Source organism: Schistocerca piceifrons, chromosome 4 (genome assembly GCF_021461385.2).
Source record: "Schistocerca piceifrons isolate TAMUIC-IGC-003096 chromosome 4, iqSchPice1.1, whole genome shotgun sequence".
NCBI lineage: Eukaryota > Metazoa > Arthropoda > Insecta > Orthoptera > Acrididae > Schistocerca > Schistocerca piceifrons.
In genome coordinates, this window is record NC_060141.1 from 426363696 (window position 1) to 426390130 (window position 26435).

A 26435-nucleotide genomic window follows, 5' to 3' on the forward strand; every position below is an offset into this window, starting at 1 on the left:
GATGGGGATGAAATGATGATGATTAGGACAGCACAACACCCAGTCCCTGAGTGGAGAAAATCTCTGACCCAGCCGGGAATCGAACTCGGGACCTTAGGATTGACAGTCTGTCGCACTGACCACTCAGCTACCAGGGGCGGACAGCAAGATAATGTCCATAAGAAACAAGAGAAATTATCTTATCCAGGTGCTTCTGCTGCATAGCTGCTAAGTAACTTGTCCTCTTTTTGCATAAATATTTTTCACTTTCATTGTGAGATAATTCATGCAATATTCTTATTAATACAGTTTGAACAACTTAAAAACTTAAATGCAGAAGGCGGAGACATGCACAGTGAAAACGAGAACTATAAGATTAATAACACTGAAGAGGCAAAATTTCAGTATTGCTGATAGACCCATATAAAAGTACATACACTATCATACCTTTTGGAGCTAATAGTTCCTCCCTCAGGGAAGAGAGAAAGATAGATTGGGAAGGTTAGGAAGGAAGGGCAGGTCACTCACACACCAGGATCAGAGGAAACCAGCTGTTATGAGGATGAAAGGAGACAAAGCTCTCTCGTCCAGAGCCCAATGGACCTGCTCTTCCTTTTTAACATTCCTCAACGCATTCCTTTTTCCTTCCTGATGAAGCAACTATTGGCGTTTCTGAAAGCTGGGATAATAAATTATATACATTCATTACAGAATATGTTTTACTGTGTGAAACAATGCAAATATTTACTGTCTCTTGAGGCTGTGTTTTTTATTCTGATTTATAAATAATGTTTAACACATTCTTTTTTTATTTCTGACAGATTAATATCACAATTTTCTGTTTGCACTGTTCATTTTATTATCTCTAGAAAAACAACTCACTAGAGTGCTTTCAAGTAAGCAAGCCAAAAAGTTTTTATTATCTTGAAAGGGAGGAGGAAGAGTGTGGAAAAATGTGCATTTTCTTTGAAATTAAACAGAAACTAATCTTAGGAGATCAAAAGCGACAAAGCAGGATTGGCTTCCTCATCTTGAAAATTTAGATGGGAGCATGTGGAACAAATTCATGTTTATAAAAAATTAGACAGAAACTCCTTTTCAGACTCCACCTCAAGAGGAAAAAAGCAAGATGAGACAAGATGGCAATTAACCACAATATTCCAGCATACAGGAGAAAGCTCATACATTGTTAGTATTGATTTTTAATTTTAATTATATCTCTCCCTTATCCATGCTTAAAAAGTTTCCTCTTTTTTTCAGGTGAAAGAATCTGAAATGCTGTGAGTCTTGCTTTTCGTGAATGTGTGTTTGTTGATTGGTTTCCACTGATAAGTAGATATTATGTTTTAATACTTTCTACTCTATTGATTGCAATACAAACACAATAATACCCTATAGGTAAGTGAATTTCTTATTAGACATCTTAATAAGCAAGGTTTTGTGTGATATTAGAAAAAAGATTAAAATATTTACCTTCTCATGGAGAATCAGTCTCCTGGTGGTTGTACAGCGCTGTCCAGCAGTGCCTACACATGCAAATAATACAGAGCGGACAGCCATTTCGAGATCAGCATCTGCATCTACAATAATAGCGTTGTTTCCTCCAAGTTCTAGTATAAATTTACCAAACCTTTCTTGCACTTGCAATGCAACCTAAAAGTCAAATCAACCAGTAATCAGCTTTTAGGAAGGCAGCAAATCCTGTTCATGCAGAAAAGTGAAACAGATATAAAAAGTATATCGGTAAAATTGTCCCCATGATTAATAATCAAATATGTCAGCCTGTCTCTTGTGACCACTGTTCTATATACTGAGCTATTCATGAAATATTCTGGGTGCAGTGCACAGCTTCAGTATGTTGTTTATTCTTTAACTTCCCCAACAATGCTTCTGCAATGTCAAAAGGTTGGTATTTTTAAAGAATAAATCAGGGTTGTATGTGGAGCAAACAGATTTTATGTAACATTGCACGAAATATTATCAAATATCGATGACCATATGTTTAACCATCTTACTTTCTTTCCTCCCACTTCAACTTTTTTCCTGTTATTGTTTCTCAGAAAATAAAAGTTTTGATATTTATATTGTAAATTTGTAAATATAGTAATTGAAGGTCTAGTGTTTGGACATATCCTTCTTCAGAGCCACCACACACACACACACACACACACACACACACACACATACACACACATGGATACATATAATTCTCCTGGCCCACAATGATGAAATAGTATACCTCAACTGGGTTGATGAGTTATGTCAGGCAGAGTGAGTGAGGGCAGAAAAGAGCTGGGGAGGGGGAGGGAGGTTTGGAGAAGGGTATCAGACAAATGAGAGAGAGAAGCAGTAGGCTTACAGGATGGGAATGAGGCACCAGTGAGTTCATTCTGGCTAAAGGCTGGGGGGAATTATGTGCAGCACACAGTGATATGGTTTGGAGGGGGAGACTGGACACTGGGAGAGGAAGACTGTGGGGAGGAGGGTGTGGGTGCAGGATGAATGAAGTCAGAATGTGGTGGCTGTGGAAATAGGTGTTGAGCAGATGACTAGTGCAGATTGAGTCCAGAAGGATTACAGGATCAAATTATGTGTTGCAAAGATACTTCAGAGAATATGATATTGTGGGGGAGGATTGAGACAGCATTAGCTGCAAAAAATCCATTGAAATAAAGCAATTTGTTCTCTGTGGTGTGTTCTGCCATTGAGTGCTCAATTGTTTTCGTGGACACAGCTTGTCGATGGAAATTCATTTGGGCAGTCAGCTAGTTAGCACTCATGCCCATATAAAATGTTGTGCAGAAACAGAGCTAGTCGGTCTAATGAATATTTTCATAGGTGGACCTGCCTCTGATAGCATAGGATAGGATAGAACAAGATATACCTGTGACAGGACTGGAGTGGAATGTGCTGAGTAGATGGTTGGTGCATTGGTGAAGTATTGCACATGAGCTTTCCACAGGGACTGTGACTTACATGGCAACTGTCTGGGATAATTTAATGACAGGAGGCCTGCAGCTATTGTCTGAATACTGAGCACATCCTTTTAATCACTTTTGGTTGCTAATAATAACAGTTCAAGCGTGTTAAAAAATTTACTTATGCTTTTTGAGCATAGTTCATCATCAGAGCATCATTAAAAAGAACTTAATAAAGAGTATCCTGGCAATAAAATACTCTATATTAAATTCTTTTCTCCGACGTTTTGAAGATACACTATGTTCAAAATAAGTAAATAAAAAAGTTTTAACAATGTGTAGGCTGTTGTTATAAGTGACTAAAAGTAGAGACAATAATGAGCTAAGTAGAGGGTTTGGGAGTAAGTGTGATGTTAGGATGGACTAGGATATTTATATAAATTGGATGGACCATGGAATACTGCTGTGGGAGGAGGAGGAAGGGTTGTCGGTAGGATGGTCATCCATGCACTAAGACGACTATATCAATACTGTAAGTTGCCATTTATCATAATAGCAAGTGCCCCAGCAACATTTCCTAGGTTGCTGGAGCAATTACTGCAGGGAATTCCCCATTGTTCAAATTATTTGGATGGCATCACATAACAAGCACTAATAAACAGAAAATGTATGCATTCTTTGGCAAGTTTTCACACTACTGGAGCAAACAAGCCTCTGTTGCAACCATCAGAAGTGCTCATTTTTCATCCATGAATAAAGTACTTAAGACATGTTATGGGAATAGATGGAGTGAGACCAAAAGAATTGTATCTATAGGCCATACAGTACCTACCTAACTAAATAATCTAAAAGAACTTTAGTAATGGTAAAATGAATTATTACAGATGTTTCACTTCAAATTTTGCCACAGTAACTACACCATTTGTCACAAGGTGATATCCCTTTTGAGTGGAAATTTCGAATACAAGCAGTGTCTTATACTGGCTCCATGCCTCATCCATTTTTTCCACGGAGTACCCTTTTATCATGCTCAAAACTGTCTTGAGCAGCTGGTTCAACAGCCAACATGCAATGGAAATATTTTAGACTTTGTAGCTACAAACAGGTCTGACCTTATCAAAGGTGTCCGTATAGAAACAGGGATTAGTAACCATGATGTCATCATAGTGATTAGAGTTACTAAATTCAATCAAGAAGGATAGGAGAGCATTTATGCCAGGAAGAGCGATAAACAGTTGTTAGCATCTCTTTTAGACAATAAAGTGACAACATTTAGTTCCACAATGGTGGATGTAGAGGAATTATGGGCATAGTTTAAATGAATTGTAAATAATGTTCTGGAGAAGTACATGCAAAATAAATAGATTAGGGATGGAAAAAAGTCCCACCATGGTGTTTAAAAACAAAATTCAGAAAATACTGAGGAAGCAAAGGCTGTTTCATTCTCAGTTTAAAAGAAAACACAGAAATGATGACAGGGAAAAGTTATTAGAGTCATCCTTAACATTTATTTGCTGCAGAATTCTCAAACATGTTCTCAGTTTAAATATAATAAATTTCCTTGAGACTGAAAAACCTCTATCCATGAATCAACAGAGTTTTTAGAAAGCACTGCTCAGGCAAAACTCGGCTTGCCCTTTTCTCACATGATATTTGTTAGCTATGGATGAAGAACAATAAGCAGATTCCATAGTCCTAGAGTTCCAAAAAGCATATGACACCCCACTGCACACTGTTAACGTAGGTATGAGCATATGGAATAGGTTCCCAGATATGTTCCTCACAGACTTCTTAAGTAACAGAAGCCAGTACCTTTTCTTTGATAGTGAGTATTCATGAGAGACAAGGGTGTCATTCAGAGTGCCCCAGGGAAGTGTTGCAGGACTGCTGTTATTTTCTATACACATAAATGATCTAGTAGACTGGGTGAGAAGCAATCTTCAGCTGTTTGATGATGAAACTGTAATTTGTGGGAAGATGTCATCATTGAATGACTGTAGCAGGATTCAAGTCAACTTATAGAAAATTTCTAGGTGGTGTGGTGAATGGCAGCTAGCTCTAAATGTAGAAAAAACGTAAGTTCATGTGGATGAGTCAGAAAAACAGCCGTGGATGAGTCAGAAAAACAAACTTGTAATGTTCAAATATGGCATTAGTAGTGTCTTGTTCGACACAGTCATGTCAATTAAGTAAATGGGTGTAATGTTGCAAAGTGATACAAAATGGAATGAGCTTGTAAGGATTGTAGTAGCAGAGGAGAATTGTCAACTTTTGTTTATTGGGAGAATTTTAAGAAAGTGTGGTTCATCTGTAAAAGAAACCACATATAGGACACCAATGTGACCCATTCTTGAGTACTGCTTGAGTATTTGGTATCTGGACCACACTGGATTAAAGGAAGAGATTGAAGCAATTCAGACGCAGGCTGCCAGATTTATTACCGGTAGGTTTCAACAATGCACAGGTATAGTGGAGATGGAAATGGAACTTGAAGCTATCTATTTATAGTTACTGCTAGATGAACAAATGTTACAGATTTTGGTGCACGTTACAGCCTCTGCATTAACTGGTAGAATCAACTGCTTTTGGTGTAGCTAATGCACCCACCATATTCCATTGGGATTTACAACAGTTAATCCACGGTATCCCTTGTTGTGTGAATTACTTGGATATCATCACTGTCACAGAAGCCACTCAGAAGCAGTGTCTGCAGAGCCTAGAGATGTTGTTTAGCCACCTACAGGAAACAGTTTATACTGCTATCTTAAAAGTGCATATTTTTTAGACTAATAGTAGTAAGGAGAACACAGCAAGTACCTTAACTTGATTTTCCAGAAACTTTGCTCAGTGGAAGAGGATTCAAAATAAATGAACACATGTCTTGGCTGATCTGTAGATACTTGACTGTTTCTGAGAAAACAATAGTCAAAGGCTTAGGCGTACTTTAGATGCCTGTTAGTGCATGACAATCTCAGCTGAAATGGTGACACAGTGGCTAGCATCTTGGTCTTGTGTCCTACATTTGACACACTATTTGTCCCCAGCCATGTCTGTAGAAGTTACTACATGAATATCTTTTTATCAAGATAGGGTATGCAAGGACATTATCTTAATCATAAAATTACAACTGGGTTTCACAGTAAGTGTCAAACATTTATTATATATGTGTGTATGGCATTTTCAAGTGCTACAATCTTCCTTAAATTCTTATTTTTTTATTCTTATATCAATTATTATATTAATTCTTATAGTTTATTCTTGTGCTTATTCTACAGGAAGATTTGGTGCCTTCACTTGTATGATACCATTTGAAGAAACATTAAAAACACAGAAATGCCAAACACTGCAAGCATTATTCAAAGACAGGTTTTCCACAGTGACATTTCTTCATATGAATCTCACTCAGGAAAGAAACATTGTTAATATAGCTGAAGATTTGATGCATTGGCAATAATTTCATGGCAGTTCACACATAAAGGAACACTTTACCAAAAGTTGGCACTTGCAATTGATTATGAATCAAGATACACTATAGGAATTTCACTGAAAAAAATTTCAAATACTTTTCTCTTTCATTTATTGTGTTTTTCTTGTCTTTTAAGTACATTCACCAGTCATACAATTAGTATGCAAATAAGGCAACATTACTTCAAAATATATTAAACACAGGGTGTAAAAGTGTGATGCCATGATGCTAGCCACTATGACACTGCTTCAGCTAAACTTTTTCCTCAATAAAAAGCACATGAAGTACCTCAAAAATGGTCAAGTATCTACGGATAAAGAGATATATGTATGATTATTTTGAATCCTCTTTCTCTGAGCAAAGTCTCTGGGAAATTGTGTTTTGGCACTTGCCATGTTCTGCTTATAAGTACTAAGTCCACAAACTAAGTCAGAGTGCACTACACCTACTTTAGGCCACACCATCATTAACCTTTCTGAGCCTAGAAATACTAAAGGACTTCAATTACTTTTAGGCAAAATTAATTATCATGGCAAATTTCATCATCAAAGTGGCTCAAATTGCTACACCCTTAAAAATTTAGGCAAAAGGAGGTCAAATTCAAGTAGAGACCTACCATAAATTAAAGTGATGTTTCCAGCCTGTATCCAGTCTAGCTGTTTCCACACCAGACATTCATCTGACATCAGCAACCAACACAGCTAAATAGAGCATTAGCACAGAACTGTTGTACTAGATAACAAATTCTGAGGTACACAAAAAACTTGATAATGGCACAAAATGAAACGAGTGAAATGAATGAAATCCACAGAAGTTCGGCCGTCGAGTGCAAGTCTTATTTCAGTCACTGCCACATAGGTGACTTGCATGGAGGTGATGAGGATGAAATGATGATGAGGACAACAACAACACTCAGTCCACAAGTGGGTAAAATCTCCAACCCGGATGGGAACTGAACCTGGGCCCACTGTATGGAAGGCAAGCAGGTTACCATTGAGCTAACCAGGTGGACATAACAGCACAAATGAATTATTTGAAGCTTGAAAAACAGACACTTGCAGTAATTTATGACATAAAGACATTTCATGTCTTCCTGAGTGCCATAAACTTTCACTTCCTAACAGACCACAGACTCTTGACTCCTTTTTCAACTCTCATAATAAATGTCTGCACAAAATGGCACGATAACTACAGAAGTGGACTATTTTCTAAGTGATTATAATTATGAAATCCACTCTGGCCCATAGCCCAATATGGAAAATGTGTACACATTGTGCCAGTTGCCTATGTGGTGACAAGCTCATTCAATGCATATCAGGTTCTCTGTTTCATCATCAACATCAACATTCAAGCTGCTAGAAAAGTATCTGCAGTCACAGACTGCCACTCCTTGCCCTGTTTGGTCTTATTGACAGCACCACCATGGTATTCAGAGCATCTGCCTAAAGGGATCACTCTAACATCTTGAATGTTTTTCTCCGTCCACCCTCTCACTCAGTGTCTCTAATGGCATTTTACTACTTTTGAACAGGGATGAAGACTGCTGCTTCATCATACCACTCAAACACCACCTCCACATCCTCAAGTTGCTTCATCAGTTTTATTGCGGGATGTTTTGAATGAAATAATTGGCATGTCATTATTTCTACTGGCTCCACAGGATACTGACATAAAACACATTGCCTTTGCATGCCATGCTTGTACACAATTTCAGATGGCCTCAGCTCTGCATTTTTCCCCATGACCTACACCCTGAGCATCCTTGGGAATGAGTTCATACATATTTCACTGGAATATTTAAGGAAGACATGTGATTGCTACTCATGTAGCAAGGTGGGGGTGGTTCACCTTGCTACAGTTCTATTCTTTAAATACATAACTTTTTCTTCTTTTCATATGTATGAAACCATATGCTATAATTATAGTAGAATAGTTCTGATGGAATGTAAATATGTCAGGAGTAAAGGAGACTACTCACTGAAAGCAGAGGCATTGATTCATCGATGGGGACACACAAAAAAGAAAGAAAACTTGGTAGCTTTCAGTGTAATTCCTTTGCCAAGCTAGAGTACAAACATACACACACACACACACACACACACACACACACACACACACACCAGCCAGCACTATGGAGGGGCACAGCCATCTGTGAGCAGCCACATGAGTGCATCTGCATGTACGCGTGTATCTATGTGTGTTTCTACATCTTCATATACAAACATACTCTGTAAACTACCATATGGTGCACAGCAGTGGTATCCTATACCACTGTCATTCATTTCCTTTCCTGTTACACTTGCAAATAGAGTGAGGGAAAAATGACTGTCAATAGGTCTCTATACAATCCATAATCTCTCTTATCCTGTCTTCATGATCCTTACATGAAAGGTATGTTGGCCACAGCAGAATCCTTCTCCAGTCGAACTCAAATGCCAGTTATCCAAATTTTCTCAGTAGTGATTCTCAAAAAGAATATCACCTTCCCTTTAGTGATTCCCATTTGAGTTCCCAAAGCATATCCATAAACCTGCATCATTTGACCCTAACGGTAACAAATGAAGCAGTGTGCCTCTCAATTTCTTTGATATCTTCCTTTAATCTGACCTTCTGCAGGTCCCAAAAACTTAAACAGCACTCAACAAAGGGTCACACTAGTGTCCTATATGCAGTAACCTTTACAGATGAACCACACTTTCCCAAAATTCCTGCAATAAAAAATGTTCCTACTACCATCTTGGAGTGCTCACTCTATTTCACATAGCTTTGGAATATTTATGCCTAGATATTTAATCAATGTGACTTTATCAAGCAGCACCCTGCTAATGCTGTGTCCGAGTGTTATAGGATAATTTTTCCCACTCATCGGCATCAGTTTACATTTCTCCTACATTTAGAGCTAGCTGCCATTCATCACAGCCACTAGAAATTTTGTCCAAGTCATCTTGTAATCTCCTACAGTCACTCAATGATGACACCTTCCCATACACCACAACACCATCAGAAAAAAGAAACAGACTGCTGCTTACCCTGTCTGCAAGATCATTTATGTGTACAGATAATAACAGCAGTCCTGCCACACTTCCGTGGGGGCACTCCTGATCATACCCTTGTCTCTGATGAAGACTTTCCATTGTGGACAGCATATGGGGTCTGTTACTTAAGAAGCTTTCACCCACTCACACACCTACGAATGTATACTGTTTGCATTTACCTTCATTAACACAGTTGGCAGTATAGCACCATGCTACTGGAAAAGTCATTGATGTATATCAGGAACAGTATTGGTCCTAATATGCTACCTTGCAAAACCCCTATATTAATGTATTTTGATTCTGATAAGTGTTTTACTAAATATTTAGATCTATTTGAAGTATGTGTTATCTCTGCTCTTTGTACCCTATCTGTTAGGTATGACCAAAACCAGTCATTAGCTACCACTCTTATTCCTAATGCTTTTAATTTATTTAATAGAATCTTGTGGTCGACTGTATCAAAGGCCTTAGAAAGATCCAAAAATATGCCTGTGATACACTCACATTTATCAAGAGCATCAAGTACAACTTTTGTGAATACTACTATGGCTGAATCTGTATTTTTGCCACTTCGGAAACCAAACTGTGATTTCCTTAAAAGATTGTATTTTTGTATTTATTCTCGTAATTCATTAATTTGTCTTTCATAATTGCTTCTATTGTTTTTGAGAATGGCAACAGCAGGGAAATGGGCCAATAGTTTTCTATGTCTTCCGCATCACCTTTCTTAAGCAAAGTTACAACTCTTGTCTGTTTTAACAGCTCTGGAAATGTCCCTTATGTGAAGGATTCATTTATTATATTTGTTAAGGGGCCATGTATAATCCCTATGCATTGTTTCAGTACACACATTGGTACTTCATCTAAGTCTACTGACTTTTTATTTTTTAGTTTTTGAACAGTTTTATTGACTTCATTCTCTGTGGTTGGAAGTAACATCATTGTATTTAGTGCAACATTCTTTACAGGTGTTATATTTGTTTTGGGGAATTTTTGCTGTAACTTCTCTGCAGTACTTCCTATAGATCTTTTTGTATCTATGATAGAAATTTAAGAATTCTGGATCATTGCGAATCTTTTTCATGGAACTGAGGTGTTTAAGCGTTTAGGAGGACTTCTTAATATCTGCTGTTATCCATCTGCTTTTGTGAGGTGTTGATACAGACATGCATACTTTTGGAAATGCCTTTTCAAAGTTCAATTTAAAAAATGTGAAGAATTTAGAGAATTTCATACTCATATTGGTTTCCTTACACACTTCATCCCAGATTTGTTTTGTTAGTTCTTTTGAAAAATCTTTTATTTTGATTTCTGATAAATGTCATTTGTAGGTTTGTAGTTTACGGAGTGATTCAATGCCTGATTTTACTATTATTATTTGACAGAGATGATCTGATAGTCTGAGATCTTTTACAGCTACATCACATTTTTCCCTGTCCATATTTGTGGCCACATGGTTAATTACTGAGGCAGTCGTTGTAGTAACCCTTGTTGCACTATTGACCAATAGGGACATGCCAAAACTTTGAAGGATATTATTTATGAAGGTGCTGCTGGATTCATTTATGATATTAGTGTTAATGTTAATGCCCTCTCACAGAATTATGTTGACCATTGTACTTGAGACTTTATCTAGAACTTCTGTTAATTTATTGAAAAAAGTGTCCACACTACCACTGTAGTTTCACAAAACCTTATTATTTGTTAGATAATTTCAGAATTTCTAACAAAAAATGAATAATTGGTTTGCCTAAAAGCAGTTTATTTAAAAGATTATTAAGCATTTAAATCCCTACAGAATATGTGAAGTTGATATTTTAAATGAGCAAACAGACATTTGTTTATAAAATAATGTACCACAGTCAAAAGCCCTCTTGCTCCTTATACCACCATTAACCATCTTACTTTTTCCAAAAATTTCCTATTTCAAAAATTGTTAGCAATTGACATTTTTGTCTTCCAGAACCATCAGTCCTTAATTGGAGATTATTGCCAAATTCAGTCAGCTAGTTTTATAGCCATTTTCCTGATCTTGAAAATATTCACTTCAATTTGTAAAACATGTTAATTTGCTAAATATAATTAGCTATTCTTGATGAGATTTGTGAATTCTTAGTATACATTATATTCACAACAATCCCTCAAACTGTGGCTTAGTCATGTCTTCACAATATTCTTTCTTTCAGGGGTGCTAGTTGTGCAAGTTATGCAGGAGAAACTCTGTGAAATTTGGAAGTTAGGAGATGCACTGGCAGCTTTGAGGCTGGGTCATGAGTTGTGTTCAGATAGCTCAGTCAGTACATCATTTGCTCCAAGAGACAGAGGTCCCAGCTTTGAGTCCTGACTTGGCCACATTTATAAACTGCCAAAAAATTTAATAGCTCCTATTATTTTGTTAATTTTCCAATTATTGATTACAAAGTTAAAACGGATTACTTCTTTAACTTATTTAAATTCTATATCTATCATTTTTTGTTCTCTTTATCAAAAATTAAAATATATTTACAAAATTCAATAATTATTATTCACTCTTGTATATGTGGTGGTAAATGGCAATACTTCAAACAGTCTCAAGAATAGCTGCCAATACATGGATGCCTTAGTGTCAGTCAACAAGTAGCCAATAGCTAAAGTGCAAACATCATACAGTCTATTGTGTTGTGAGCCAATAGCTTCTTGTTGCTAAAAGTCAGTCAGAGGGCAGTTATCTACATGCTAAAGATATGAGTAAATATTTTAGTCAGTTGCTGCTCAGCTATAAAAATGCAACTTATTCTATATTATCAGAAATCATATTTCTCAAAAAAGTGAACAATTCTGTTTCATTTCCTTTGTTAATAGTATACATACACATCCACATTATACTCTGAAAACCACTGTGAAGTACAAGGCAGATGGCACGTTCCATTGTAGCAGTTATTAGGATTTCTTTCCATTCCATTCACATATGGATCACGGGAAGAACGATTGTCTGAATGCCTTGTGTGTGCTGTAATAATTCTAATCTTGTCCTCATGATCCCTATGCAAGTGATACATAAAAGTTGTAGTATATTCATAGAATCATCATTTAAAGCCAGTTCTTGTAACTTTTGTTAGCAGACTTTCTCATGATAGTTTACATCTACCTTCACGAGTCTGCCAGTTCAGTTTTTCAGTATCTCTGTAATACTTTCCCACAGGTCAAAAAACCTGTGCCCATTTGTGCTGGCTTTCTCTGAATATGTTGAATATCACCTTTTAATCCTATTTGGATTGCGTACCACACAAATAAGCAATATTCTGGAATAGGTCACACAAGTGATTTGTAAACAATCTCCTTTGTAGACTTATTGCACTTCCTCCATGTTCTACCAATAAACCAAAGTCTACCACCTGCTTTACCCACAACTGAGCCTCTGTGATTATTCCATTTCATACAGTCAATCAATAATGAAAACTGAACAGTTTTCATGTGAAGTGATTATGTAAATGAACCCAACTTCATGTTATGTATCAGTCATAATTGGAGAGTGAAAATGTACTGAAAATATGTTGCCACTGTCAAAATACTTCATAGTGTGCTGAAGTGCTAACTTGTAATTAATATATTGTATGAATTCTCACAGACCAGCTGATCATCTTAATGTTATGAGTGACAGTAAAGGTGAACTAATGCATCCATCATTTCAAACTTGTTATAAAACCAGATTACAGCAAGCACAGTCCATCTGCTTAGCTGAGTGGTAATGTGTTTGCCTACCACGCAGCACACCCAGGTTCAATTCCCAGCCAGGCTTGAGATTTTTTCCACTTGTGGACTGGGTGTTGTGTTGTCCTCATCATCCTCTCATCATCATGATGCACAAGTCACCCAGTGTGGCATCCCCTGAAATAAGACTTGCACCCAGCAGCCATACTTTCGTGTATGGGGCTTCCCGGCCATCAGTGTCACACAGCAAGACTCTGGGAGCAGCAGGAAAATGCAGGTTAGTATCACAACAAAGTATTATGGTTCAGTTGGTAAAGATAATGGTTTTGCATCCATCATGCCACATTTCTGTAAAATTCTCTTTATATATTTATGCAGATTGGTTTCATTGAATATGGTTGTCAAATTTATTGATTTGTAAGCCCAGGAAGTGATCAATATTTTCTACAGTGAGATGAAAACATTTACCCAATTGTTCAATAAACTTAGTTGTTGCATAAACAGAACCACAACCAGTCCATCGTCAACAAAAAATGTGGCAACTAGTTTCATAAACTAGTTCCCATATTTTATTTTTCTTCAGTGAATCCATTTCTTTCTTCAATTCTTCAGAAATTTTTGAGTGCACTACTTCTTTATACACTCCTGGAAATGGAAAAAAGAACACATTGACACCGGTGTGTCGGACCCACCATACTTGCTCCGGACACTGCGAGAGGGCTGTACAAGCAATGATCACACGCACGGCACAGCGGACACACCAGGAACCGCGGTGTTGGCCGTCGAATGGCGCTAGCTGCGCAGCATTTGTGCACCGCCACCGTCAGTGTCAGCCAGTTTGCTGTGGCATACGGAGCTCCATCGCAGTCTTTAACACTGGTAGCATGCCGCGACAGCGTGGACGTGAACCGTATGTGCAGTTGACGGACTTTGAGCGAGGGCGTATAGTGGGCATGCGAGAGGCCGGGTGGACGTACCGCCGAATTGCTCAACACGTGGGGCGTGAGGTCTCCACAGTACATCGATGTTGTCGCCAGTGGTCGGCGGAAGGTGCACGTGCCCGTCGACCTGAGACCGGACCGCAGCGACGCACGGATGCACACCAAGAACGTAGGATCCTACGCAGTGCAGTAGTGGACCGCACCGCCACTTCCCAGCAAATTAGGGACACGGTTGCTCCTGGGGTATCGGCGAGGACCATTCGCAACCGTCTCCATGAAGCTGGGCTACGGTCCCGCACACCGTTAGGCCGTCTTCCACTCACGCCCCGACATCGTGCAGCCCGCCTCCAGTGGTGTCGCGACAGGCGTGAATGGAGGGACGAATGGAGACGTGTCGTCTTCAGCGATGAGAGTCGCTTCTGCCTTGGTGCCAATGATGGTCGTATGCGTGTTTGGCGCCGTGCAGGTGAGCGCCACAATCAGGACTGCATACGACCGAGGCACACAGGGCCAACACCCGGCATCATGGTGTGGGGAGCGATCTCCTACACTGGCCGTACACCACTGGTGATCGTCGAGGGGACACTGAATAGTGCACGGTACATCCAAACCGTCATCGAACCCATCGTTCTACCATTCCTAGACCGGCAAGGGAACTTGCTGTTCCAACAGGACAATGCACGTCCGCATGTATCCCGTGCCACCCAACGTGCTCTAGAAGGTGTAAGTCAACTACCCTGGCCAGCAAGATCTCCGGATCTGTCCCCCATTGAGCATGTTTGGGACTGGATGAAGCGTCGTCTCACGCGGTCTGCACGTCCAGCACGAACGCTGGTCCAACTGAGGCGCCAGGTGGAAATGGCATGGCAAGTCGTTCCACAGGACTACATCCAGCATCTCTACGATCGTCTCCATGGGAGAATAGCAGCCTGCATTGCTGCGAAAGGTGGATATACACTGTACTAGTGCCGACATTGTGCATGCTCTGTTGCCTGTGTCTATGTGCCTGTGGTTCTGTCAGTGTGATCATGTGATGTATCTGACCCCAGGAATGTGTCAATAAAGTTTCCCCTTCCTGGGACAATGAATTCACAGTGTTCTTATTTCAATTTCCAGGAGTGTATGATGAGTCACAAAGGGCGTTCATATTTGGTCAGTGTGCTGAATCTTCGTGGTAACATTATGGTTACTTTGAATTTCACTGACCATATAAACTGAAGTTCCCTTTGTCTTCATTTCATGTTTCCAAGTGACTCTCAACTTGTCCCACAAATTGTTGTGAACTTTCTGTTACTTGTAACTTCATCTTGGTTCCTACTATCTTATCCTCTTCAAAATCAAAATTTTTAACTTCAGTTTCAGTAACCTCTTCCTTTCATCTGTATCTGAGATAACAATCCCTTTGGTCTCTTGTAAGTGGTTGATGTAATTGTTTGCAGTTAAGTTCCACATTTCTTCATACACAGGCACACTTTTTCCAGAAAAATAAACACATTGCCCAGCCATGATAACCAACCGCATATCCTTTTGAAGATTTAGCATCAGACTTCTTCCATTTTTGCATGAGAATTCCATTCCAAATATCACCAAATTATCAAAATTACCTTTGTTCTTCAAGAAATCTAAATTAAGGTCTTACCTTTAATTTAAATTTTAATAGGTCCAATTCAATTCAGAGTGTATGATACATGCAGGATTGTCTCACCACAGAATGCTTTTGGTATGTTTTCAGCAGAGTAGAGCCAAGAGTGTGCCCTCTCACATAGGATTCTGCTTTCCCAATTAGCAACTCCATTCTGTTGGGGAGTATATGGTGCAGTAATTGAATGTTTCAGTCCAGTTGAGTGAATAAACCTATGAACATTTTTACTATGGAACTTCTTGCCAATGTTTGTATATAATTCCTTCAGAGTAATGTACAACCCCTTGGGGGTGTAGTGTGGATTGGAAAGTAATGTGACGCTTGTAATCAATATATAGCACTCATATGTAGAAAAAAGAAACTGTAGGTTTATTTGCTCATGGAGCTTACATGGTGAGGATTACCAGTAGGCTGAGGCAAGGTATCTCCAGTAGCCCCACTGTCATCTTTGAGGAGAAGAGAAATGCAAAGGTAAAGAAGACTAGCCATTTAGCATCTACTCTGGCAATGACAGGATGGAAGAGAATGATGATCTTCAGCCATGGCTCCAAAAGCCCCTCAGTCTGACAAGTTGAGTGATCCTGGGAGCAATCTGATTGGCTGGACAGCTTTGATGATGACAATTCCACCTATTCCATTGTGAAATTGTTGATTATTGTTGCATCAATGGACAGGTGATTGATGAAAGAGGCAGCCTCTTTGTAAAATTTAAACAATAAAAATTTCTTATACTTGGGGCCAGGGGACATATTTTACATCTCCAGCCCTCTCCCTGAAAGAAATCACATTTGGTGAATTCAACTACCTTAATGGGGTGTTCAATCTAGCAGGTAACAATATTTTAATACCATTTAAGAATTCAAATCTTGAAATGTGAGTACAATTTTTACATCACTGTGCTCTACCTACAGTTACCAGCAGAAGACAGTGATGGGGGTGGCATAACAAATATAGCTGGTGCTGGTTTCAGATGGTTTTAAGGAGTAAAAGAAACTGAAGCACTTGTATGACAAGGATTAGAACAAAATTAATATTTTTAGTGGTATCAGAGGAGGTAATAGATCCGATGTGATTTGTAATGTAACAGGGGCCACGAGACATTGAAAAGCCTCCCCATCAGAGAGCAGTCAATCTTTTTAAGATGATGTGGGCATGCATTGTCCAATGTCATGGCCGAATAACCACCAGAGTGACACCAATTGGTTGACAACTTGATGATAAGGCAGATCAAAATCAAAGGACAGAATTTTGAAACAACTGTTTGTTTTAGTTGCAAGAGTGTAAAAATAACTCATGACACGTAAACATCAAATGAACAAGAATGCACAATAATTAATTAACTAAGAAAACTATTATTTGCAGAAGTCACCAGAGTAAACAATTCATAAGACAATTAAAGAATACTAGTTACAATTAAAGCAAAAAATCCCAAATGGGATTACAAAATTACAATTCATGACAGTTGGAAAATAAGAGTTGTCATTGACTCTGCACTTCACCTTGATACAGTCCAGTGGAACTAGAAAAAAAAACACTTGATCAAATGCATTTGACTACATAAGTAGCATGTGCTATAGCAGTATTTAATCTTGCTCATCAGAATACCAATCAGGGTGGTAGTCATTGCAGGAACAGTTGTTTTAACTAAAATATGGCACTGGTGGAGTGCCAAATATGGATGACAGCACAGTCTAGAGTGATTTGTTGCTGCTCCTGTGCCATCAACTGATCCAAGGAATTGAGCAATTTGATGTTGGTAATAGCCAGAAGAACCAATGAGACAGATGTGTACTGAGAGAGAACTTAAATTTCGGTATGAATAACAGGGATGTTTCAATAGCAGCATTCAAAGTTTCTTTCAGTTGTGTGGAGAATCAAACTCCAGGTCCCACAATATCAAAACCAAATGCTTTGAATAGAAGTCCTCTGTTATTCAGCATTATTGACTATGTGTGTGAAGTGATATTCGGATAGGACAGGGTGCGGCAGAACCGACTATGCAGTTTCTATCGATTACCGCTGGGGCTGTGGTGGGGGTAGGCAGTTGCACTTAGTCTGCCTTTGTTCAGTCATTGACCCGATTTCAGTGGCCAATATCGTCTGTGGTGCACATCATGGTTTTTGTGTTCATGCTTATTATGAAAACAATAGACCTATGATCGCTACACTTTGAGTTTTTCGGCGACAGTTCAACATTCCATGCAACAATGCCATTCCTAATGCAAACACAATTTGGTCCTGGGTTCAGCAGTTGGAGGAAACTGGTAGCACACCAAGAATAGATACACATAGCCAATGCAGGTCCATCAGAATGCCATAAAATGTACAGCGGGTGAGAACAGCTGTTCAACAATTGCTGCATCGTTCTGCTCGATGACATTCTGTTGCACTAGGGAGTTCAGACCGCAGTTTGAGAAGGCTTCTGCAATGAGATTTGAAGTTCCATCCTTTCAAAATAGTGATTGCTCAAGGATTATGCCCAGCAGATTACACCAACCTTCAAAATCTGTGTGAGCAAATGCTTGCTCAGATCCCTCTGAATGCAGCTTTCTTCAGTAGTGACAAGGCACACTTTCATCTTAGTGGGTGTGTGAATACGCAAAACTTTCGCTACTGGGCTAAAAGTAACCCTTGAATTATTCATGAAAGACTGCAAAATTCTCCTAAAGTGACAGTGTGGTGTGCCATATCACAGTTTGGCATGGTAGGCCCTTACCTTTTTGAGGAGGAAGGAGTGACCGTGACAGTGAATTCCACACGTTATCTTTCAATGTTGCAGAATTTTCTACAACCCATAATGGGTGAGATTGTTGAAGAACATGGACTGGGGAATTTGTGGTCCCAACAGGATGGAGTTACTGCTCACACAGCTCAAATTTCACTTGATGTTTTGAGAGAAATGTTTCTGGGATGCCTCGCTTCTTTGAGGGGAGATGTCGAGTGGCCTGCACAGTCACCAGATTTGAGCATTTGTGACTATTTTCTTTGGGGATATCTGAAGGAAAAGGTTTTCAAAAGCCACCTTTACATCCTACCAGAATTAAAAGAGTGGATTATTGACGAAGTAAATGCTATACCCTGTGATATGTGTGCAAGAGCTGCTCGAAACTTGACGGATTGTCTACAACAATGTATTGACGCTAATGGCCGCCAACTTGAGGACATTATTTTCAAAACTAAATGAATGTAAAATGGTATAATGTACTAATTTTAATATTCTGTATTATGACAGCTGTTTCAGATTATACCACTCTCAAGTAACATCTAGTTTGATTTGACATTCATAGTGCATTTATAGTAAACTGTCACTGCCTAATTTGTAAATATTACATGAAAAGCAGTAATTATAAATGTATGGAATACATTTTGTCAATTATTTGATAGTTTATTTCTATAAAATACAATTTGACATTTACTTGACAGTTCATTTACTCTGATGGTATATAAGATCAGATTAAATGAACAGTCAGGTAAATTTCAAATTGTACTTTATAGTAAAAGCTATATAATGCTATACAACATCAGAGTAAATGAACCATCTGGTAAATCTCAAATTGTGCTTTATAGTAAGTGAAATATCAAATAAGTGTTAATACACATTTATACTTGCTATACATAATTTAATCTCTGTGAATTAGACAATGACAGTTCACTAAAGATGCAATATGGATGTCAAATCAAGCTAGGCCTCACTTGAGAATGGCAATAAAGCTAAAACAGCTGTTGTAATAAAGAATATGAAACTTCTTGCAGCTTTTTTGGACCTCTCCTTTTGAAAATTTTATACAGAACACTTGTAGACTGTCAAGTCAGGAAGGTACCTGAAAAAACTACCTAAAAATTATGCATTTGTGTTGCATAAGATTTTCATATTCTATCACACTCTGTGTGCAGATTATTAATTCTAGAGAAATAATGACCTTTTTTGCAGGAAATTTAATGTAGTTTAATTTCATACTGACATTTGTGTATATTTTACTTAACATTTTGAGAATTTTGACAGCATAAAATTAACAATTCCAACTATGAAATTACTGTGCTTGTAATGGTCAAGTTTTGATCAAATTGTCAATGTAATTAATTTCTGTGTAATGTTTAAAAATGGTTTTTCTTTGATTAATATCAGGAACACATTTAAATTATTAATGTTAATGAAGTAGCCTGCTTAGCCAATGGCAACAAATTACTAAAAATCATGACTAGTGGGAGGTGAGTGTGGGTATGGCTTTGAATGTCACTCTAAAATTGTGGCCTTTAGTGAAAACATATCACAGAACAAAATTAAATTGCATTAAATTTCTTACAAAAAAGGTCATGTTCTTTTTTTTTCTAGGACTAATAGTATGCATGCAGAGAGTGAGAGAAGATGTAAATCTCATGTGACGTGCATGCAATGTGGCCTAGGTGGCTTTTGTGGACTTATTGTTAACAATTACATTTACTCCCTATATAATAACATTGAAAACACAAGTACTTTCAAACAAATAAGAACACTTCTTGTAAGTCAGCCCTTTTTATCACCCAGTCTTCCCTCTTCTGTATTTTCCAAGATACTAGCAGTACCCAGTTTAACACTCTCGAGATGGGCAATGTGTGTCCTACATCAAACAGATTGTACTGTCGGCCATTTCTCAGCTTTGTTAATGTATTTCTACACTTGTCTTCCATCTATTGTCTGTATAAAGGTATTCTATGACGCTCATAATACCACAAAAAATATGGATGGCAGCACCTGTCACTCATATTGGTGGGAAAGGCATACAGGCAATGCACGCACTGTACCTCACGAGGTGATATTAGTGCAAAGGGCATTGACTGTTGTCTGCTACATGCTTTGTTTTGAAGATGATCTTACCATATAATACTGAAAATAGAAACTAGCTAGCTAAAGATCTAATTAACCATGAAAATAAAACATCAATTTCCCATATGAGACCATTTACTGTCTGTGAACTGGAAAGACACTAGGAATGTATTTCTTTCGACAACAAAACACAAAATGAGTGCACCCAATGTCAGTGCCAGACTAAAATAAGAAATGACAAAAGATGAAACCTGCCTGTCTTTTGTATTATAATAAAAACAATGCTGCTGTTAATTATTTGCCCTGGTAATGGATTATTAGCTTTTTCAGAGGAAGTGGAAGAAAGTTTTTTTCACTTTGTCATGATGAGGATTGTAAATTTATAAAACCCATGTAAAAAGCTGATGCCTACTAGCAAACATGTTGTTGAATTCATTACTGAATTTGCAACAGCTTTGAAAAACAGAGGAGGCAAATTGAAGCAACTTCAATTAAAGTAGTTCACCTGTAACAAGACTCAGTGGAAGACATTTTCCTAAATTTTTTCCAGCTACAGAAATGTCAAAATTGCTACAGAGGAGATGTAAGGTTTGTACAGAACATTCAAAATTTAACTTAGTAATAAGTAATAAAACCTACATTTCAAATAGTTTTGTCTTTAGTACCTATGGTTTTAATTCTATATCCATTTAGGAAACTGAAGATGAAAAAACTTGTTCTTGTGAAATTACATATTTTATTTCAATATAAAAAATAGGTCACTCATGTATGTCTATGCTTCTTTGCAGTGTTTCATAGAAAAAAGCTCCTGTTTCAAATACAATAACCTGAAGTAAATTCTGTGCAGTAGAATCTACTTGACAAAATTGAGAAAAATCTATGAAAAAGTGCAGTATCAACCAGATGCACAACACCGTAGCTGCTCAATCCTCAATGTGCTAATGCCATGTTTGGAAGTGATTTCTCTTTACACCAATGGGCTCTTTTGCATGTGCCTGACACATCATACATGAGATAACTACTCTTACCAATGGACAGTAGCATTCATAGAGAGAGGAGATGTACATCTGTGAAACATATGTGCATGAACAATACATGTTTCAAAACCGAGCTGCAGTGTGTAGTAATTTGTTCTTTGGGCTACACACCTCACTGCATCTTCTAAATCAGAAGTGATTGCCTTCTTGATAGATATTAAACATTATTAGTCTAAACTGGGTGGGCTTCAATACACAATAAAAATAAATGCTTGCAAATTTCACAGACCCTTAAATATTTTGTAAAAATGAAAAGATAATGGGAAATTTAACACATAAAAGGTTCTGAATTTTTTCTCTCATTAGTAGAATACAAGTTATGATCAAAATAAAAGTAGTATTTAAGACTGTGCACTTCATAAATGTAGCATGTCACACAGCTACAGTCTCAGAAGATCATCAAACAGCATATCACCACACCACTACTAATATTTCTCTCACTATGTAAATCAATAAAATAACTATTGACAGCAATATGAAAAGGACAGATTGCTGCTCACCATACAGAAGAGACAGTGAGTTGCAAACAGACAAATGAAAAGACTGCTTTAAACTTAAGCTTCCAGTGAAAAGGCCTTCTTCTGAAGCAGAAACCACACACACATTCTCAGAAGCATAACTTGCACATACATGACCTCTGTCTCTGCCCACTGAAGCCAGACTCATGAGACCAAACACACATGACCATTGTTTCTGGGCACTGAGGACATAGCTTACAAAACACTTGTGTAACTCCATCTGGTGTGGAACCCATATTAAATAGGACTGAAAGGGCTTGTTGAACTTACACAAAGAAAGGCAGTATGAATGGTCACAGGTTTTCTAGAACCTCAGAAGAGTGTAACAGAGATACTGAAAAACCTGAACTAGCAGATCCTGATTAGACTAATTACAGCAAACAAACTGGCACTTGAGCAGCATTTCTTCCCACAGTCCATATGCAAATGAAACAGGGAGAAAGTCCAATACATTTTACAATGCAAAGTTCCTTCTGCCATGCACTTCACAGTAGTTTGCAGAGCACAGATGTGCTTGTAGAATGCAAATTTAGTACCACCCATGGTTTTTTCTTGTGAACCGTGTATACATATTTGCTTCCTTATTCCATTAATGTGTACTGTAATTTGTACAATGTATTGAGATATTACTAGAGCATGAGCTCATCAAAACTAAAAGAAATTTATCTATAACTAAGATTTGCTCTGAAAATTATACACACCAAAGAGTGTATGAACAGTGGCAAACATAACGAAGGGCATGAATCTAGCAGCTGTCATATTACTCTGATTCTGTTGAAGTAATCATTTCATCAAAAATACAAAATGTAACTCTGTCATCTACACCAACATTCATCCATTACTCAGTTAATCTGTCATGAAGTGCAATATAAAATGTCTGAGAGTGATGGAACACTAGTAAGACACTGGATTCATGGTTAGGAGGGTGACAGTTTAAGCCTTGTCCAGTCATCCTCATTTAGATAACCCAAAGTTTCCCTAAACTGTTTAAGGACACAGCTGAGTTATTCCCTCATTCTTCACTGATCTGAACTGCTACATCTAGTGATCTCATCATCAATATGACTTCAAATTCTAATTTGCTTTACATTTTTCAAACCAAACAGTTGTCATATGAATATTTACTCTTCAGTTGTGCTGTTTATTATAGACTTTTACAGTAAAATCACATCTCATTTTGGGTTCATACTCAATATTTCATCTTTTTATCAACTTTAAGAAAAAATTGGTGATGAAAATAAGAATCCTTCACTTTCCTTGAAAATGAGCTTTATGCTCAGTGTAAATTTCTCTTATTAGCATATGGTAAATTTCCCACAAACACACTGAGAATTATATGCTCTTACCTTATGGCCAGCATTTGTGCTACCAGTAAATGCTACCAGTGGCAGCCTAGTATCTTTTGCAATAGCTTGTCCAATGTCAGTTCCGCCAGTGCACAAAGAACAAATGGCACCAGGAAGATTATTTTTTTCTAATACTGATGCTAAGATCTTGCTAGTAGCAACAGATACAAGAGGGGTTGTTGGAGCCCCCTTCCACAACAAAGCGTTTCCACATACCTGAAACATTTTGTGGGTGATGTAAAATGTGTTCCATTGTTTGAAGATTGCTATTTAACTGCAAGGACTAGGTGTAGCACTACTGCAGTTTTTAATAAATAAATCAAAGAAAATACCCAACAGAACAAAAAAGTATTGGAAGCACCTTTATTTACCAAGTTATGTACAGATAGAATATGGATTAAAAATGTTGTCATTGGAGAAGCAGAACATAAATGAAACAGCTTAGTAATAACATCGTAAAAAGACTTAAAATTTACATTCCAACACTCAGAGTTTCAGAAACAGTGTTGTTTCCTCTATATTACTTGAGTTAAATCATTAAATACTAGTCAACCAAGGAAAGAACAAGCCACATGATTCCATCAGATATAAAGAATAAGGGGGTAGAAAAAACAGTAACTTTGTGAAAGATTTGCAACCAACAATAAATACCAAATATTTTAAAATAACATGAATGTTCTCAATCAGCAGGCAATAAATTGGTGTTTGTGGTTGATTACAGGCTGCAAAAAATAACTATTAAATGATAAAATATGAAAATAAATATAGAAGGTAAAAAAAAGTGAGCGAGAGGTTGGTTGGCTGGTTGATTTTGGGTGAAGGGGACCAAACAGTGATGTCACCAGTCCCATCAAATTAGGTAAGGATGTGAAAGGAAAGCATCCATGACCTTTCAAAGGAACCATCCCAGCATTTGCCTGAAGTGATTTAGGGAAATCACAGGAAAGCTAAATCAGGATGGCCAGATGCACGCTTGAACTGCTGTCCTCCTGAATGTGAGTCCAGTAAGTGAGAAGTGAGAAAACGAATAAAAATCTGTCTATAAAGAGAAGCAGTCACAATTGTAAATATAGGTGATAGATAATGGATGGGCACTGGGCATAGTATGAAACTGTAGGGGAGAGAGAGAGAGAGAGAGAGAGAGGGAGAGAGAGAGAGAGAGAGAGTTGGCAGGGGGGGGGGAGGGGGGAGGGGGGGGGGGGGGAAGGCACGGGAGTTATAAAAAGAGTGCATGAAATGAAGAATTAAAATTAGGTGGAAGACACAAAAGGTAAACATATGGCTGAGACCTTTTTCTACTTCATTGGAAGAAAGCTCAGTTCACACAAATTTAGAAGAAGGGTAGCAGAAGTAATCCACAAAGCTACCATCCATTGTGTCTGACATCCATTTTTTGTAGAATCTTACAATGCAGAACAGCATCTTGAACAGAATGACATCCTACATGCTACCCATCATAAATGAACTGAAAATTGGTCATGCTAAAACCATCTAGCATTTTTATTATGAAAAGCATAGATTACTACTCACCATATAGAGGAGAAGTTGAGTTGCGACAGGCACAACAAGTGGTCTACTGTATGTTTGAGATTTTGGCCAAAAGGTAGTCTTCCAAAGTAGAAAATGCACATCGATACAAGCACAACACACACACACACACACACACACACACACACACACACACACACACAGCCACTGACTGTCTCTGGCCACTGAGGCCAGATCAGGCCACAGACAGTGGTCATGGGAGCTGTGTGCACGTGTGTGTGTGTGTGTGTGTGTGTGTGTGTGTGTGTGTGTGTGTGTGTGTGTGTGTGTGTATAAATTCTAATCTATGCTGTAATGACTAGTTAGAAGAAAACAATGAGAAAATTGATGAAGATGAGCTTGTGGATGTATGTCATTACTATAATTCTTGAATGTTTTCAAGGCCTTTTGGCTGAAAGCTCAAATGTACAGCAATCTTTTTGTTGTGTCTGTCTGTGACTCAACATATCCTCTATACAGTGAGCAGCAATCCTTTCATAGTATTGGCATTATTCCATTCTGGATTTTTCCATTGTTTGATTTCAACTAGCATTATTCTTGCATGACATGCAGAAAGCCATAGATCAAGGCAGTCAGGTGTATGCCGTATTGCTTGACTTCTGAAAAAACATTTGACTCAAAGTCATACCAACCACACATTATTAATGAAAGTATGATCATATGGGGTATCAAACAAAATTTTTGATTGGATTAAGTATTTCCTGGTAGGCAGTATGCAGTGTTATACTGGATGGGGAGTCACTGACAGATGCAACTGAAACTTCTAGCAAGCTCTAGTGAAGTGTGTTGGGACCCTTCTGTTGATAGTGTATATTTTTGTTGAGGTCTTCAGTCCTGAGACTGGTTTGATGCAGCTCTCCGTGCTACTCTGTCCTGTGCAAGCTTCTTCATCTCCCAGTACTTACTGCAACTTGCATCCTTCTGAACCTGCTTAGTGTATTCATCTCTTGGTCTCCCTCTACGATTTTTACCCTCCACACTGCCCTCCAATGCTAAATTTGTGATCCCTTGATGCCTCAGAATATATCCTACCAACCGATCCCTTCTTCTAGTCAAGATGTGCCACAAACTTCTCTTCTCCCCAATCCTATTCAATACCTCCTCATTAGTTACGTGATCTACCCACCTAATCTTCAATATTCTTCTGTAGCACCACATTTCGAAAGCTTCTATTCTCTTCTTGTCCAAACTATTTATTGTCCATGTTTCACTTCCATACATGGCTACACTCCATACAAATACTTTCAGAAATGACTTCCTGACACTTAAATCTATACTCGACGTTAACAAGTTTCTCTTCTTCAGAAACACTTTCCTTGCCATTGCCAGTCTACATTTTATATCCTCTCTACTTCGACCATCATCAGTTATTTTGCTCCCCAAATAGCAAAACTCCTTTACTACTTTAAGTGTCTCATTTCCTAATCTAATTCCCTCAGCATCACCCGACTTAATTCGACTACATTCCATTATCCTCATTTTGCTTTTGTTGATGTTCATCTTATATCTTC

The 26435-nt window shown here is 38.0% G+C and overlaps 1 protein-coding gene across 1 annotated transcript in view; it reads right to left on the reverse strand.

Moving 5' to 3' along the window:
* LOC124795363 (alpha-aminoadipic semialdehyde dehydrogenase-like) overlaps positions 1-26435 on the reverse strand; it is a 128532-nt gene that overhangs the window by 31406 nt on the left and 70691 nt on the right. Inside the window, exons 4-5 of the mRNA XM_047259365.1 lie at positions 23377-23592; positions 1453-1632 (exon numbers count right to left, since the gene is read on the reverse strand). Coding sequence (XP_047115321.1) covers positions 1453-1632; positions 23377-23592 — 396 coding nt within the window. The remainder of the gene's footprint in view (positions 1-1452; positions 1633-23376; positions 23593-26435) is intronic.